The 15768-nt window shown below is 41.6% G+C and overlaps 1 protein-coding gene across 1 annotated transcript; it reads right to left on the bottom strand.

Moving 5' to 3' along the window:
• Nucleotides 1–1991: 1991 nt before the first annotated feature.
• Nucleotides 1992–15511, bottom strand: zc4h2 (zinc finger, C4H2 domain containing). The gene is made up of 5 exons (XM_079506832.1): nt 15286–15511; nt 13472–13643; nt 12693–12865; nt 5914–6076; nt 1992–2778 (listed from the first exon to the last, which is right to left on the bottom strand). The coding sequence occupies exons 1-5, from the start codon at nt 15336–15338 to the stop codon at nt 2665–2667; spliced, it is 675 nt and encodes a 224-aa protein (XP_079362958.1). The 5' UTR covers nt 15339–15511; the 3' UTR covers nt 1992–2664.
• Between the last annotated feature and the right edge of the window lie 257 nt (nt 15512–15768).

Below are 15768 nucleotides of genomic sequence, written 5' to 3'. Positions count from 1 at the left end.
TATAACCACCTTTATAACATATTATAATGCATTATTATGCTCAGTGGAACAGCACATTATAACTATTATAACTTAGGTGGTTATAAAGGCACATAGAGAAGTGCTGTAATGTCTGTGTCATAATGCATTATAACCATTGTTTATTAATTGTAATAATGTCTTATAAGCATCAATAATATGCTATAGCAGGACTTTGAGACCTTTAAGTAAAGTGGCAACATTCTTTAATGGTTATTAGCAGTTGTATCATTTTATAATACCCTATAGCATGACTTTGTGACCTTTAAGTAAAGTGACTTTGTATAATATACTATAGCATATTATTGATGTTTATAAGACATTATTCCATCTAATAAACACAATGGTTATAATGCATTATGACAGACATTACAGCACTTCTCTATGTGCCTTTATAACCACCTAAGTTATAATAGTTATAATGTGCTGTTCCACTGAGCATAATAATGCATTATGACCAGCACTTATAATATGTTATAAATGTGGTTATAAGTTGTTATACATGATTACAAACATCAAGTGTTATAATGCCTTATAAGCACATTATAATGCATTATAAATGAGCTTATAATGCATTATAAAGGCGACCTTAATAAAGGCAGAAAAGCCAAAAACAAATCTTAAAAAAATAAAGAGGCAAACATTTTGAAGATATAGCCAATCCTCAAGCTCGTAGCTTGTAGGATCAGCTATATTTTCAAAATGATCGCTATTTTCACAATATTTATTTGTGGAACCGAGTCAAACTAAATGTAATGCCTCAGTTGGAGTCATGGTGGGAGGGGTCCCTTGTTATTTTTGGGGTCACTTAGGTTGAGAACCACTGTCTTAGATCCTTCCCCCACCCCCCCACCCCTCTCCCTCTCTCTCACACACACACAAAAATGTTTAATTTAGATGTGGTGTCATAATTAAACTGAATGTTTATGGCATACTATAAAGAAAATGAAAACATAGACCGGCAGCCAACATTCTTCTTTCGGTACTTTGGTATGTAGTTGTTTTTTTGGCCTAAAATATTGTCTATATACATACATTCATGAATCCACTTGCTGACCGGCTGTCGGTATTTGTTTTATAGGGGGATATATGTGACCATACCATTAACATCCTATACCAGACGCCTAAGGGGCGAGGTCGCGTGCACGCATCCGCCTCGTTGAGAGCACTGGTGCTTTGGCATGAGGGTCAGATCAACATGGAATTAATTCTGTACTGGCCATATAAGGAGCATGTCTTGTGTACAGGGTTTGATGAGGTCAGATCAACATATGGAATGTCAGAACAGCTCCATATATGGAGTTTTAAGAGTGGTACCGGGGACATTCTCTTGAGTGTACAGGGTTTGATGAGGACCGGGCCTTCATTTTCAGAACAGGTGACATATATCCATATATGAAGATCTAAGGGTTTGAGGTCAGATGTGGAGTTGCTGGCCAATACTGATCTCATCAGGGATCTCCATATATGGGCTTAATTGCGACAGCAGATCACATTTACTATGACATCATGATGTCTATGATGTCATAGTGATGTCACGAGACCTGGGTTAGGGTTAAACCGCAATAGCCTCTTGCCCAAATGTGCCCAAAATATGCTGACTGACCTCATCACATTTGTAATGGCAGCTATGGACATTTTTAGCCCAAGGAGTGTTTTTTGTGCAAGACTAATGCTTGGAATGGATTCAGAATCATGAAAACCCGCTACTTAAAGCATAATGACATTGTCATTTTTGCCTTATATAGGATGTTAATGGTATGATCATATATTCCCCTATAAAATAAATTGCTCAATACAGACAGCCGGTCAAGTGGATTCATGAATGTATGTATATATAGACAATATTTTAGGCAAAAAAAAAACAATTTCCCACTTCACAGCCCCCTGCCAGACTATTATAGAGTTGCTAACATAACATGCGTCATGCCTTGTGTCACATGGATTGTTTAAAGAAAGCCAATGCACCCTACTTAATTTAAGTACAAAATCAACATTTATTATTGTATTAAAGTTTAACACACAACACTAATTAGAGCAAACAAGTGTGGTTTCCTTTTACCTGTATGCTGTAAACATTAAAACAATACTTTCACTATGAATAAACCCACTGGATTTTTATATTGTCACAAGGAATTACAAGACAGCCATAGGGAAAGATGCATGCAGAGCAAACAATTAAATTTAAAAAAAAAAAGGTACAGTAACAAAATATAAACATGGGCACATTTAAGTTCAACTTCTTTTCTCTTCCTCATATCATTATTGCAGTTACATGGTAAGGAGTCTATTCAACCTAATACAGAGGCTACATACATATCAAACACACTCAAAGCACTGGTTAGAAATGAGAGCATAACATTAATACCAGACCTTAAAAGGTCTTTGGGCGGCTTATAAACAGTGGTGTAACACACCTTGACTGTGTATGGAAGTTGCTGTGAATCACAGATCTAAGATCAGCACGATCCAAATCGGACCCCCGTCTCAACCATATATAGGCTACACAGTAAGATCCTGAGATTTTACAGTGTAGTAGTGTACTACTAGTACACTGGTGCTAAATGTGCTAGGCTGGTCTTAGATCAGCATCTCAGACCAGTTCCCTTTGACACTAGCAGAGCTGGGAGGTGGGGTGGAGTGAGATTACTCGTCAGGTTTTCTCTTGGGTTTCTTGGGGTTGCGTGAGCGACTCTTGGCCTTGCACAGTGGGCAGATGGGAGCGTTGCGGTGGATCTGCTGGTGGCATGACAGACAAGCCTGGACAGAAACAATTTAAACAAAGATCGATAAGATAATTTATTTGTCCTCAAGGGAGAAATTCCTTTCCACAGTAGGTGAATACATAACACGGAATCCAAGGAGATGCAACGCACACCTGTAGTGTTGTGGGCCAAGAAAAATAAGCAATGAATATAAAAATTGTCGCTGCACAATCAGACGCTCACAGTCTCTGAATCAAGTCTTGAGTCTTTGAGCTGGAGTCTGAATCAAGTCGAGTCTTTGAGCTGGAGTCTGAATCAAGTCGAGTCTTTGAGAAGCAAGTGTTGTTTGGTCACGAGTCTTTGTGTACTGCATTGTCATCATTGATTGATTGAATACTTTATTAACAAGTTTGTTGTTGTCCATACTCCTCCATCACTCCTTCATCTTTTAGCATACCATACAGTATCAGCATTGATACATTATTTTATATACCTATGCTAACTTTAAAAAGGTTATTGCAATGCAATTAGCTAACCTTTAATCCGGACGTTTTTGTGTTTTGTTTATTAATCCTAATGAAGAAAGACCATGCTTTTCTCTAAGAATGTTGGATTTAGCAACTAGCAACTCATTTTAAATGTAAAAAATACATGCCGTTGTCCTCCTAATGATAGAGCATAAAATAAATGATCAATAATTAACTTAGTACGTGCCCAGTGCCCACCACCACTGAGTCTTTGTTGAGCATCAACAATAAATTCCAAGCACCAGACTTCGACCCACTGGAACAAGTGCTCACGAAGACCGCCAAACTGGACCAGTTCTGCAAAACATGGCGCCTAAAACCGAGCCCAGCTAAAACTGTTTCCAGTGTATTCCATCTCCACAACGCTAAAGCTGCCAGAGAACTAGACATCTATCTGAGCGGACTCAAACTAAAGCATGCATCCTATCCAACCTACCTTGGTGTGACCCTCGACAGAACTCTGTCCTTCAAGGAACACCTAAAAGGGACGGCAGCTAAGGTGAAGCTGCCGTCTGCAAGCTCGCTGGTGCAAAATGGGGGGTGGCAGTCTCCACACTGCGCACCTCAACACTGGCCCTGTCATACTCTGCAGCAGAATGTTGTGCCCCTGTCTGGTCTAGGTCATCACACACACACACACACACACACCAGCTCAATACCACCATGAGAACCATAACCGGGACCGGTCTAAAAGTGTGAAAAACGTATTTTTTATTTCACTACAACTTTAAGGACTTTGCATTCGCTACATAATAAATCATCAATAAATAATAAACATGTAACCTGCTGTAGCCAATGTTAATACCTAATTACTTGCGCAAGCAATCCTTTACTAATAAGTAATTTAAAATGAGTTGCTAGTTGCTAAATCCAACATTCTTAGAGAAAAGCATGGTCTTTCTTGATTAGGATTAATAAACAAAACAAAAATGTCCGGATTAAAGGTTACAATCGTTTACAGGGTCAGAAAAATAATTCATTCAAGCGTTCCGGAGATTTTCAGATTACTTAAAGAGAGAAATAAGGAAGATATACTTTCAGTATTACAGCTAGGAGAAGGGAGGATACTTATATCAAAAACCAGCCTCTTAAAGAAGGCAAATCAGCTCTTGTTGCCAAGAACCTGTCGACCACAAGAGTCATCAAATTGACATATGTGAATAGTCTAGGTCCTAGACTATTCAGTCATTCTACTCTAGGATCAAGAAACCAAAGAGTTGCCACCTAAAACACCTAGTCATACTGTGGAGAGACTGATGCTCGACCCAGAGAGAGCTGAATTAAAGGGAAAACATTGAAACATATCTTAATTACGTCACCATCAACATCAGTATATATACCTACCAAGCATATGCACATAAAAAAGCCAGCCGACCACAGTATAGTACTTTCAACTTACAACTTACATACATGTATACATACATACGTTACCTGAACCCAACCAATATTGAAACATATCGTAATTACGTCACCATTGACAGCCAGTTATAACCCGACTTTAGTATTTAATTTCAATGTTTTACAGAGAGGCTGAGATTTGAAAGTTCGTAGCGGTCGACAGTACTTGCGCACTCTGCTTGCGTACTAGTAGGCCATTTATGGAGTGCAGTTCTAGTTAACATCTGCTGCCACCTGCTGGACGCAAATCCAACCTCGCGGGGGCGATTTAGAGGGTGAACACACAGGACAGAACGGATGTTGTGGGCGTCCATCTTTTTATGCTAATAAATAGCATCAATGCTAGCGAGCTAAACTATAGCCATCCTTGCTCTAGAAAGCGCCAATGTTTCCATCTAGACCACCGGATAATCAGCAAAGACCTCCGAACATCGCACGTTTTATCCAAACCACGGAGAGCTCCGCAGATTAGGAGTTATTCAGCTTTTTAGTCAGCCTGTATAATGGGATGCAGGCGGGGGCGAGGTTGCGCAAACCGCTCTAGGATCGCTAAAGAAGGAAAGGCCAAGCCAAAATAATAATGAAAAAATTGAAATCAGCGATCCGGTTTGATATCAATAATACAGCTTATCTGACGGCTCAATCCGGCAGGAGCGGAAGGTAAATACAGTCCATTATGGCGGAGTGTTCCGTCACAAGCAGTACAACCGTTAATGTCTGTGTTTAACAAGCCAGTTGGTGGCAGCTGAACATGGATGATTAAGTTACTCTAGTCTAGCTGACGGTGAGCTATGCATGTTTGTGAACCGTCATTCATATGCAGTTATGCACTGAGATAAATTGTCACATTAACAAGTGACCCTCAAGGTCCGCTTTCAGGTGCTGAATGAAATATTGTATTTGTATGCTGTTCACGTTGTGTTGGGCGATTTGGGCCGTGTCATGTGAACCTACTAAATAGCCCAGCAGCTGCAGGCGTGTTCACAGCCGCTGGGCCATTTATGCAGCTTACAGTCAGTCATTTATGGCTGACGCAAGCCCAGGATGTATAACATTACACATGATAATTCAAAAGAACATAATGCTAATACACTGGCGCTACAAAAAAACAAGTACAGTCGCTATGTGTTGCATCCTCAAGTAGTGCCTTAAATTATTCTATAGACTCCACTTTTCCCAGTTTCAGAGTGTCCTGGATTTGGCACTGGATTTGTTCAGTGGCAATATACTAAGTGGTTAACCAGCATGCACAGCCGTTTGTGTACCTTCATGGGTGGGGGTTGCTGCCTAAAGGTAGCCGTCTGGCGGGCATCTTGCTTCCTGGAGACCTGAAGCTGCTGGGCTGCGGCAGCGGCTGCCGCAAGGGATTCTGGGATGGTGGGCTCATGAGGCTCCTTCTGCCACTCTGCCTTTTGCTTTTCAAAGTAGCTATTGAAACCAGAGAAAGAAGAAGAATTGGGTTGGCGTCGGCTCTTAGACAGCCCAAAAGAATGCAATCACATTTCAGATTACTACTAGTTTACAAAAGGGAAGAGAAGTATAAAGGGGAGACGAAGGGAGAAAAGCAAGCCCAAAGCAGGCTTAAATTAAAGTGCACCCTGGTCAGCCTCACACCATTCTCTACTATGTAGCATGTTAGAAAAAGTATAGGCACAATGAGTTAGTTTGCGCACTCATGTGTGACTGTGTGCGCACGTGTGTGTATGCAATGCATGTGTGTGTGTGTGTGTGTGTGTGTGTGTGTGTGTGTGTGTGTGTGTGTGTGTGTGACTGTGTGTTGGCAGCGGCAGACAGGGAAAGATATATTTGTCCTTGGACTTTATGCCTGACTGGCCCACTTTCAAAAAGTAGTATGATATCTAATTTCATTACTCCCTGCTTTCTCACAAAAGGGTCGTGTTGGAATAGAATAGAGCAGAAATGTGATGACTTAACAGAGATCAACGGAGCGTTCAGATTGAACACAGATTAAATGGGTCCCGTTACCTATGATGCAGTGTGTAAGCTCACAAAACCACTCAATTAACCAAATAAAACAAACACAACAGCTTTGTGGAAGTACAGTACAATTCTGAGCCATGAATTACTAAATAACTGAAGAACCTCACACGTGTCAAAAGAGCAGGTTAAAGGAAAGCTGCTGGCTGGGCAGAAGCCATCTCCACAAGTCCATGACTGTTGCCAAGTCACAGTGAACGAATAAATAAGAACAGAACACGACTTTGCCAGCAAGCTCTCCTTCCCCAATATGCCATTTGCTACAACCACACACACAAAGGTTGTCTATAAATGGAAATTTGTGGATAGAAATCCCCCCTAGTTATTTTCATTGTTCTGAAAATAACCCCACTTCCTTTCCTAAAATGGGACATTAACAGGCACATGTTGTTTCCCCTACCCTCAATCCTGTCTTAATTACTTACTTAAACCCATACTTAATTGACTGGGTTCCTCAGGGGTCTGTACTTGGTCCCCTTCTTTTTTTATCCAAGTTACACCAAATTGCTTGGCTGAAACATTGCAGATCTATAAGCTCACACCGCAATGCATTGAGAGAGTGTGTAGATCTAGAGCTTTGCCAAATATTCGCATATTATGACAGTTTGATTTTTTTTTCCCAGTTTTATTTGTACTAGACCTGTATACGTGCCCGTCGGCCACCGGCCTACTTGAGAACGATGCAACTTGGGAACCTAATAATACTCGTTGTCAACTTGTCATAGCACCTGTTTTAACTATCTGTCTGTGTCCCTTTTGTGCCCATACTGTATATGGAGATCTCTGTATCCGTCTGCCTGCCTGTATGATGACAGTCTTAATTGAAGTGTTTCACAAAGCAGGATTATCAAGTTGGATAATTTAAAATGTTATGAAGTGCCTTTACTCTTTAGGTAACTTTCTGTTGACAATATGGATATAAAAATTGCATATTTACAAGCAATGGTGTTCGTTAAGTGGGGACGGTTGGAGAATGATAACATTGGAATGGCGAGCTGGAATTAACAGAATCCCAGCATTGGAGCCAAGGGTGTCGGGGTGTTTGGGGTCAAGGTGCAGTCGAATTTCACAGGTCCATTAGTGTTCGGGCTCATCCTTTCAGACCTGTGAAGAGCTCTACATCCAACAGCTCATTAAAATACTGGCTTTTACTTTGTCACGAACCACCCCCCTCCCCTGACAATCCCACCAAAGCCCTTCCCTCCCTACCCGTCTGTCTCCTTTGGAGCCTTTTAAAAACTGCATCGCATCAACAATGCTAAGACTACTAGCTACAAAAGAGAACTTTTTACATGCACGGATCCTACGTCTGCATGCTCGTACGCACTTTTCAGACATTTCAACCACTTTCCCTCTATTTCTATGACGACGAAAATCGATACATGCAGGCATAAAGTGAATGAAAGCAAGTTATGAGTTTGTGCAACATGTTTAAAATGTTGGACTACCTCGGGTCCACCCCACACCCTTGTGATCTTTGGGCCTGGATCCAATATGGATACATAGTGAATAGTTACTTTGCAGTCACGGTTAACCACCCTTTTCAGAGATGTTCAAATTTAGCTGGAATTTTTTTTGCATATTTACAAGCAATGGTGTTCGTTAAGTGGGGACGGTTGGAGAATTATAACATTGGAATGGCGAGCTGGAATTAACAGAATCCCAGCATTGGGGCCAAGGGTGTCGGGGGGTTTGGGGTCACGGTGCAGTCCCATGCTGGCAATGTCTACTACTGACAGATTAGAGCAGGGCTTCTCAACCCGTGGGTCACGACCCCCCCGGGGGGTATAAAAATAAATAATTTCAAATCATTAAAAAATAAAAAATTGCAACTGGAAAATGGAAATGATGAGTTTACATATAGTACATGCATACACCTTCCCTAATGATTATATCTGGTTTCAGTATTTATTTATGGTGTATTGTCTCTATAATTAAGGTTATTGTAGCAGTCAATTTATATTGGGGGTCGGGAGGGGGCGGGGCGGGGGTCCCGAGACATTGCCAAAGCATTTCCCCCCGGCCAAAAAATGTTGAGAACCCCTGGATTAGAGCACTGAACTTTGCCAGACTGCTTTGACCTACAGACAAACTATATGGGGGAGGTGGGGTAGCATGAGTACTCTTGGAAACCTTAGATAGTACAGCACAAGGCCCTCAAAAGTCTTTTAGAATGACTGAGTTCAGTGCCACTACCCTGGAATCACTGAGGTAAGTCCTAGTCCTATATCTGCCTAGATAATAATAGGTTTTAGCGAGAAGTAACCTCGCCCGAGGCTGCGTGCAGTGCGTGCACTGGCCATATATGGAGTGTGTCTTGAGTGTACAGGGTGTGATGAGGTCAGATTAACATATGGAATGTCAGAAGAGGTCAGCTCCGAGTCCATATATGGAGATCTAAGGGTGGCAGCGGGGGCAGTGTCTTGAATGTACAGGGTTAGGCACAATATATGGGGGCTTATCGCATGTATGGGGATGATGATGTCATAGTGATGTCACGAGACCTGGGCACAATATATGGGGGCTTTCCCCATGTATGGGGATTTTGAGTGACAAAAATGTATGGGGATTTTGAGTGACAAAAAAACACAAGATTTCATAGTTAACATATGGGCTTAATATCATGGATCTCCATATATGGGCTTAATTGCGACAGCAGGTTGTAAAAAAAATAATACATATTTAGCCCCATGTTCGAATGCCTGAATGCCCATGTTTAAACATTCAAATGAAAAAAACTAAAGTTGTCCTTTAAGTCAAGTGGAACAATCGATGTGTTGATAAATATATATATCAAATAAAATCAATAGAACTAATCAATAATCCCATTGAGGTGAAAACATGCAATTTAGCTGCTATATTCCATTATGTAGTAGCCTATAACTGGTATCTAGAAGGATTTTTTTTATAGCAATTATAATTAGGTTTGTCACGTCCATGTAATAATACCCAACAGTCGGGGTCAGTTCTGTAATATCTCGGAACAAATCAGATCTCTGAATTAATTTCACGGTCCATTGGGGTTCCAGTCCCTCATTTTGGACCTGTGAAATTTGTTCTGAGATCCGATTAGTTGTGAGATATTAAAGAACCGACCCCGACTGTTGTGTTGTGTATTCTATGGACCTGACAGTCGGGGTAGGTTCTGTAATATCTTGGAACAAATCGGATCTTGGAGCGAATTTCACGGGTCCATTAGTGTTCGGGCTCATCCTTTCAGACCTGTGAAGAGCTCTACATCCAACAGCTCATTAAAATACTGTCTTTTATTTTGTCACGAACCACCCGCCTCCCCTGACAATCCCACCAAAGCCCTTCCCTCCCTAACGGTCTGTCTACTAGCCACAAAAGACAACTTTTTACATGCATGGATCCACGTCTGCATGCTTGTACGCACTTTTCAACCACTTTCCACTTTTCTCTGACGACGAAAATAGATACATGCAGACATAAAGTGAATGAAAGCAAGTTATGAGTTTGTGCTACCTCGGGTCCACCCCACACCCATGTGATCTTTGGGCCTGTGTCCCAGCTTGGGAAACACTGGTCTCTAGACTCTAAACCCTGCTGTTCGACTCCTTAATAATGAAGGAGCATATCACTCCAGTTCTTACATCCTTAAAGTGCGTTCAGACTTGGATGGTTAGAGCGGCGCGATTACATGCAAAGACGAGAAGTTGCGTGAACGGGCGTGGCACAAACAGGTCGAACTGAGGTCTGAACGCAGCTTTACACTGGCTCCCTGTGTATCAACAAATTGATTTCAAAATACTACTGTTGGTCTGACTCTATATTATTAGACCAACAGCTTTCTAGACTCTATAAAGCTTTGAATGGGTTTCAGGCCAAAATGCATTTCTGATCTTGTGCTACATCATTCATGAACCATCCAGATCTCTCTCTCAGGTCATCTTGCAAAGGTCTGCTTTCTGTCCCTAAAACCAAAAATAAACGTGGGGAAGCAGCATTTAGTGCATTTAATTTTATGCACAACATATCTGGAACAAACTCGGAGAACTGCAGGTCTGCTGCCGCTCTTTATTTCTTTTAAAAACACAACTAAAGACCTGCACTGTAACTATCTTTTTTCTTTTAATAATTATTTTTTCCTTCATCCTAATGTCATTGTATAATTGTGTTTCCTTTGCTTGATGTTCTGTGTAAAGCACATTGAATTGCCTTGTTGTTGAAATGTGTTATCTAACTATAAATGTGCCACGTCACTGTCTGTCTGTGTGCGTACAGTTGTAATGCACGAAACTCAAGAACAGTTTGCCCCACCGACTTCAAATTTCCTCAACCCCACAGGGAGTGCAGTGCCCGGCCTTGAGTCTGTGGCATACACCGTTGTCCAGAAAGTTAGAAACACCACAAAAGGCTCTGGACAGGCTCTGCCAGTGGACCTAATGAGCCCAAGTCCCCTCACCTGTGCAATTTCCAGCCTCTGCCTCAGCCAATTGATTTCCATGGCAACCCCACACCAGCCAATTGATTACTTAACCAGTCCACTTTTCACAGTCAGTTTGCACTCTTCAGGCACATCTCAGGCTTAAACATAAACTGCTAAATATTACAGCAACTAGAGATGCTCCGATCAATCGGCCACCAATCGGTGATCGGCACTCCAAATGACTTGATTGGTGATCATGAGAAAAACAATCGGTGATCGGATCAGTCAAAATACCTGATCGGAGCAAGCAAATACAAAAATGTGAAGACGATACAAAATGAAAGTAGCCATTCATTTGAGGATTCTTAGTTGCCATGTATGTTATTTTTTATGTAAGTTAGTAATATAACTTACATAAAAAAATAACATAAACTTACATTTGTAATTAAATGTAATGTTAATGTAATGTAACTGTGTTATCAGTAGTCATATGTGTCTGATTAATTCCAGGTAATATAATTCCCCAGATGTGACTAGATTTGAAGACACACTGAAAATACTGTACTGTCAGACACAGCGCAAGTGCACTCTCTCTGAACACGCACCACACACACGTCACACACCCACGCACGCACATGCATGAGGAGACTGTACACAACCTGAGGGCCCGGACCTATTTAATCCATTAATAAAATGGATTAAATGTGTTTATAGCGCCCGGACCACTTTTACCGGCGGACCGGAAGTTGTTGTGAATGTCTGTGTAGCAGCTAACAATAGCCACACCACTCTAGAGTCGATCGACAACAACGGGAGGTAAGAATAAATCTATCGCGACTAGCGACTGGACCGCGGAGCGCCGTCTAACACAGGATCATCTTTTTTTCATAATTAGACAGGATGATTTAGATCGCGAGTTGTGAACGTTTTAAGATTTTCGTTTTCGTCCGCTAAACAGGCAGGGAACATTTTCGATGACGTGTCACTGTTGTGCAACACCGATGATTGGGCAACAAGCGCTCCTAGGCTGTGGAGCGATGCGACCGGTTTTGATATCATTAATCTCCGTCTTATTTATCAATCTCCATCACCGTGAACTTGACGGTGATCTCCGTCTGGGGCCCTTAAACTGTTAACTGTCCTAAAGCTGCACTCAAAAGAATATCGTTCTCTCCCCATTTCCTGTCAGCCTACTGTCTGTCTGTCCCTCCATAAAAAATATAAAATAAAGGCGAAAGCCACAAAAAAAAACATTTCAAAAGAATATCGTATTATGTTGCCATGACCTGCATGGATTATTCTGAAGTGCCTATGTTTGTGTTTTTCTCAACCACTTGTGTTCCATTAAACCGATGCGAAGTCATGACACACGCAGCCACACAGCACACAAAATGCATGAATTAATATGAATAATGAAGCTACTAAATCTGCTTGTGCAATATGAAGCTGGATATATAAAATGTGTATAATACTCCTACCTTTATGTTCAAATAGTATTCAATACAAATCTAACTGTTGTTGTTGGGCTACATTTATGTACATCCTTGTCGTTCATGCATTAAACACGGATGGATAAATGGAGATACTATATATGCATTTTTAAAGCAAGACTGCTGTGTGTGTGTGTGTGTGTGTTTGTGTGTGGGGGGTACTGACTCCAGTGAGAGTTTTTCTTCTTCTTCGTTGAGGTTGGGGAGTCTGTGCAAACCCAGCGCCATCCTGAGGGCATCAACGTGTTCCTTCAGAGGTTTGTACTCGTCGTGGAGGCGACGTGTGGTCTCCAGAAGCTTGTTCAGGTCGTTTTCTGACTGCTTAATGGTACTCTCCATCTGAAACAACACAAGAAACATTAGAATATAATACAGCAGAATAAACATTTCACGTACAGTATTGTTAAATATATACAATGTCGGCCAAATCATATATTTCATATATGCCATATTTGTTGTTGTTTTGACAGTGAGGGGGTTCCAGGTGGTTGCCAGCTAAATGATAGAGCTGGTAACCAATTGGACCCTTATATAGACCCCTAGAGTCTATAAGAGTTAAATTATTGTTAAACATCTGCATTACATACTTTGCAAGAAGTCTACACAATTAGAGAATGTAGAATTGCTATTTTTGATCAACGTTTGCCTGTTATCTCTCCCATGGTCACATCAATCAACAAAATCTTATCCGACGACAGCAAAATATTCCACGTTTGGGTCTGAGAGATTAAATCTCATCAAATGGTGGTCTCTGTGGCTCAAATGGCGAATAATTAATGGGCCTTGATGTGAAAAAGGTTGAAATAGTTTGTGTTGGGTCTCATCCATTCCGTAGCATGATTTTAGTATTAGTATTTATGTATTCAGCACAGTATAAAAACAATACAGTGAACATATAAATATAAGAAGGGTAAAGTGCTAGGCTGAGGCTATTACGGTACCCACCACGTTGATGTCAGCATGGATGAGTCGCAGCTCTTCCACGTGGGCCATCTTCTCCTGCAGCAGGAGGTCCATCTCCTGCTTGTACTCCTTCAGGTGCTTCTCCTCAGACTCCAGGGACTCGAACTCCGTCTTCAGACGAGACTTGATCTTCTGCATTTGGATGGTCTTGTTCCTACAGGCCCAGAGAGACACGACGTCGGGTCAGTGACTTGAGCACGATGCATCACAGCTATTTAATTCAGAGCCATTATTCACTCGGCTCAGTTCTCTGATGTATTTACCAGCGTTTTTACCAACCATATCATTCATAGCAATTTCACAGCACACTGATCTTCAAAACCGCTCTCAAAGGGCACCTACGGACGGTAGCCGCAATTTGCAACTCTAGATTTTTTTGAATAATGGGATGAATCTAGAGTTGCAATACCCTCCATTGACTCCCCATTCATCCAACTTGCTTTTGCGATCTGCTTGTATTAAACGACCTTAAAAACCCCAGGTGGGTAAAGGGGGTAAATCGGAGTTGGAACCGGAGACCAATTGGGTCTCCATTGAACCGCTGAGCGCTGTTCAGAGGTGGACAGCCGCTGCCCCCGCCGGTGGGGGCAATGGGGCTCAAGACAGAGGTTTTAAACTCACCAACATTGCAGCTCTAGGCCAAGCTTGAATTTTCCTCTTTCAATCTGCCAAGTGTTTGTGTCATAAAAATCCACCATAGACATGTTATGAGGTACTTTGTCAAGAAATTCTCTGCAGGTGATTCTTATTCTAAGTGTTGGAGTTTGGAAGCACTCGTTTTAATTAACGGGTCACGCTGCTGCCTCCTGCATTATGTGCAAATGCGAAACAGGTGGTACGCAGGGCCATTCGTGACTTACGACGAGTGCTTCCAAACTACAACACTTAGAAAAAGAATCACCTGCAGAGATTTTATTGACATAAAGTAGCTTATAACATGTCTACGGTGGATTGTTATGAAACAAAAGCTTGGCAGATTGAAAGAGGATGAAGCTTGGCCTAGAGCTGCAATGTTGGTGAGTTTAACGTCGAATGGGGAGTCTCTAGACTCATCCCATTATTTAAAAAAAAAAAAAATCTACAGTTGCAAATTGCGGCTGCTACTACAGATGGCTGCAATTCGAAACTGGCCCCCGTAAAATCTGAATCCCCACCCCTTTTCCCCCTCACTGTACTGTATATGCTTTTCCCCATTTTTACCTCCTTTATGATGATTTCCTGTTTTTGCCTATAGAAAACTGTATATTTGTAGGTCTCTAAATGTTATGATGAAATGAAAACGGTGGACCCTCTTGTAAACAAGTGTAATGCTTTATGGTGTCGTCCACTCACAGTTAACAGTTTTTGTATTGAGTTGTGCTTAAAATGTACTGTAATTCTGCAAACTGTTAAATACTTCAATCAATCAATGCATTCCGTTCCTTCCACCACTGCATACAGCTAAATGGGCTAACGCGATCACATCTGGCATTTGTTGATCCACATCTGGAAGGAACGATAAGGCATGACTAGAAATGCAGCAGCAAGCCTTTCTACATGAGATTCTAATTCTGCATTTCCTTTGGCGATAGAAACGTTGCCAACGCTAACCGGAGACAACAACAGAAACGCAACACAGTTGATGCAGCTAACTGGCTAGCATTAGCATTAGCTAGCTCAATAACAAAAAGCCAACAAGCTATTGTTGGCCGGCTAACAAGTCACACACGCGCGCGCGCACGCCCGCCGGCCTCTGCAGTTTTCCTACAACAACATGCATGCACGCATCTTTTTTTGATTCAATATGAAAGGCTCACCGTATCTCCATGATGTTTTCTAATTTGCACATGATTTCTTGCTCGTCCGCCATGGCTTGTAGGGTTGTTTTTTCGACACAGACAGACAGGGCCACCGGGACTGCTCAGTTCACTTCAGTTGGCTGCTCTCCAGTCTCCTCTCCTGTAAGAAAAACACAATAGCCGGCGTGTGCGCGCAGACGGGAGTGCGCACGCAGAGGGAGACTAGACTAGTGGCTACGTGGAAGTGAACTGACCTAATGATCTATGAGGAGGAGTATTACAGTTCACTACAGAGAGAGAGAGAGCAGATGTGATGCTACTAAAATCACTATTGGCATAGGCTAACACGTGGTGGTCTGTATGTTACAAGCGTTATAGCTTTTAAAAGGTGGATAATGGATCATGTAGTGTTTTTAACACACAGTATCGTACTAATAGTCCAATGTAGATGAATTGATTCGTATTTTTATCTTCTTTGGTTGTGTATTTTTTGCACAGTTC

This window comes from Electrona antarctica (assembly GCF_951216825.1).
Source record: "Electrona antarctica genome assembly, chromosome: 1".
Taxonomy (NCBI): domain Eukaryota; kingdom Metazoa; phylum Chordata; class Actinopteri; order Myctophiformes; family Myctophidae; genus Electrona; species Electrona antarctica.
The sequence above is the reverse complement of the archived record's forward strand: the minus strand, read 5'-3'. Positions and strand labels throughout refer to the sequence as shown.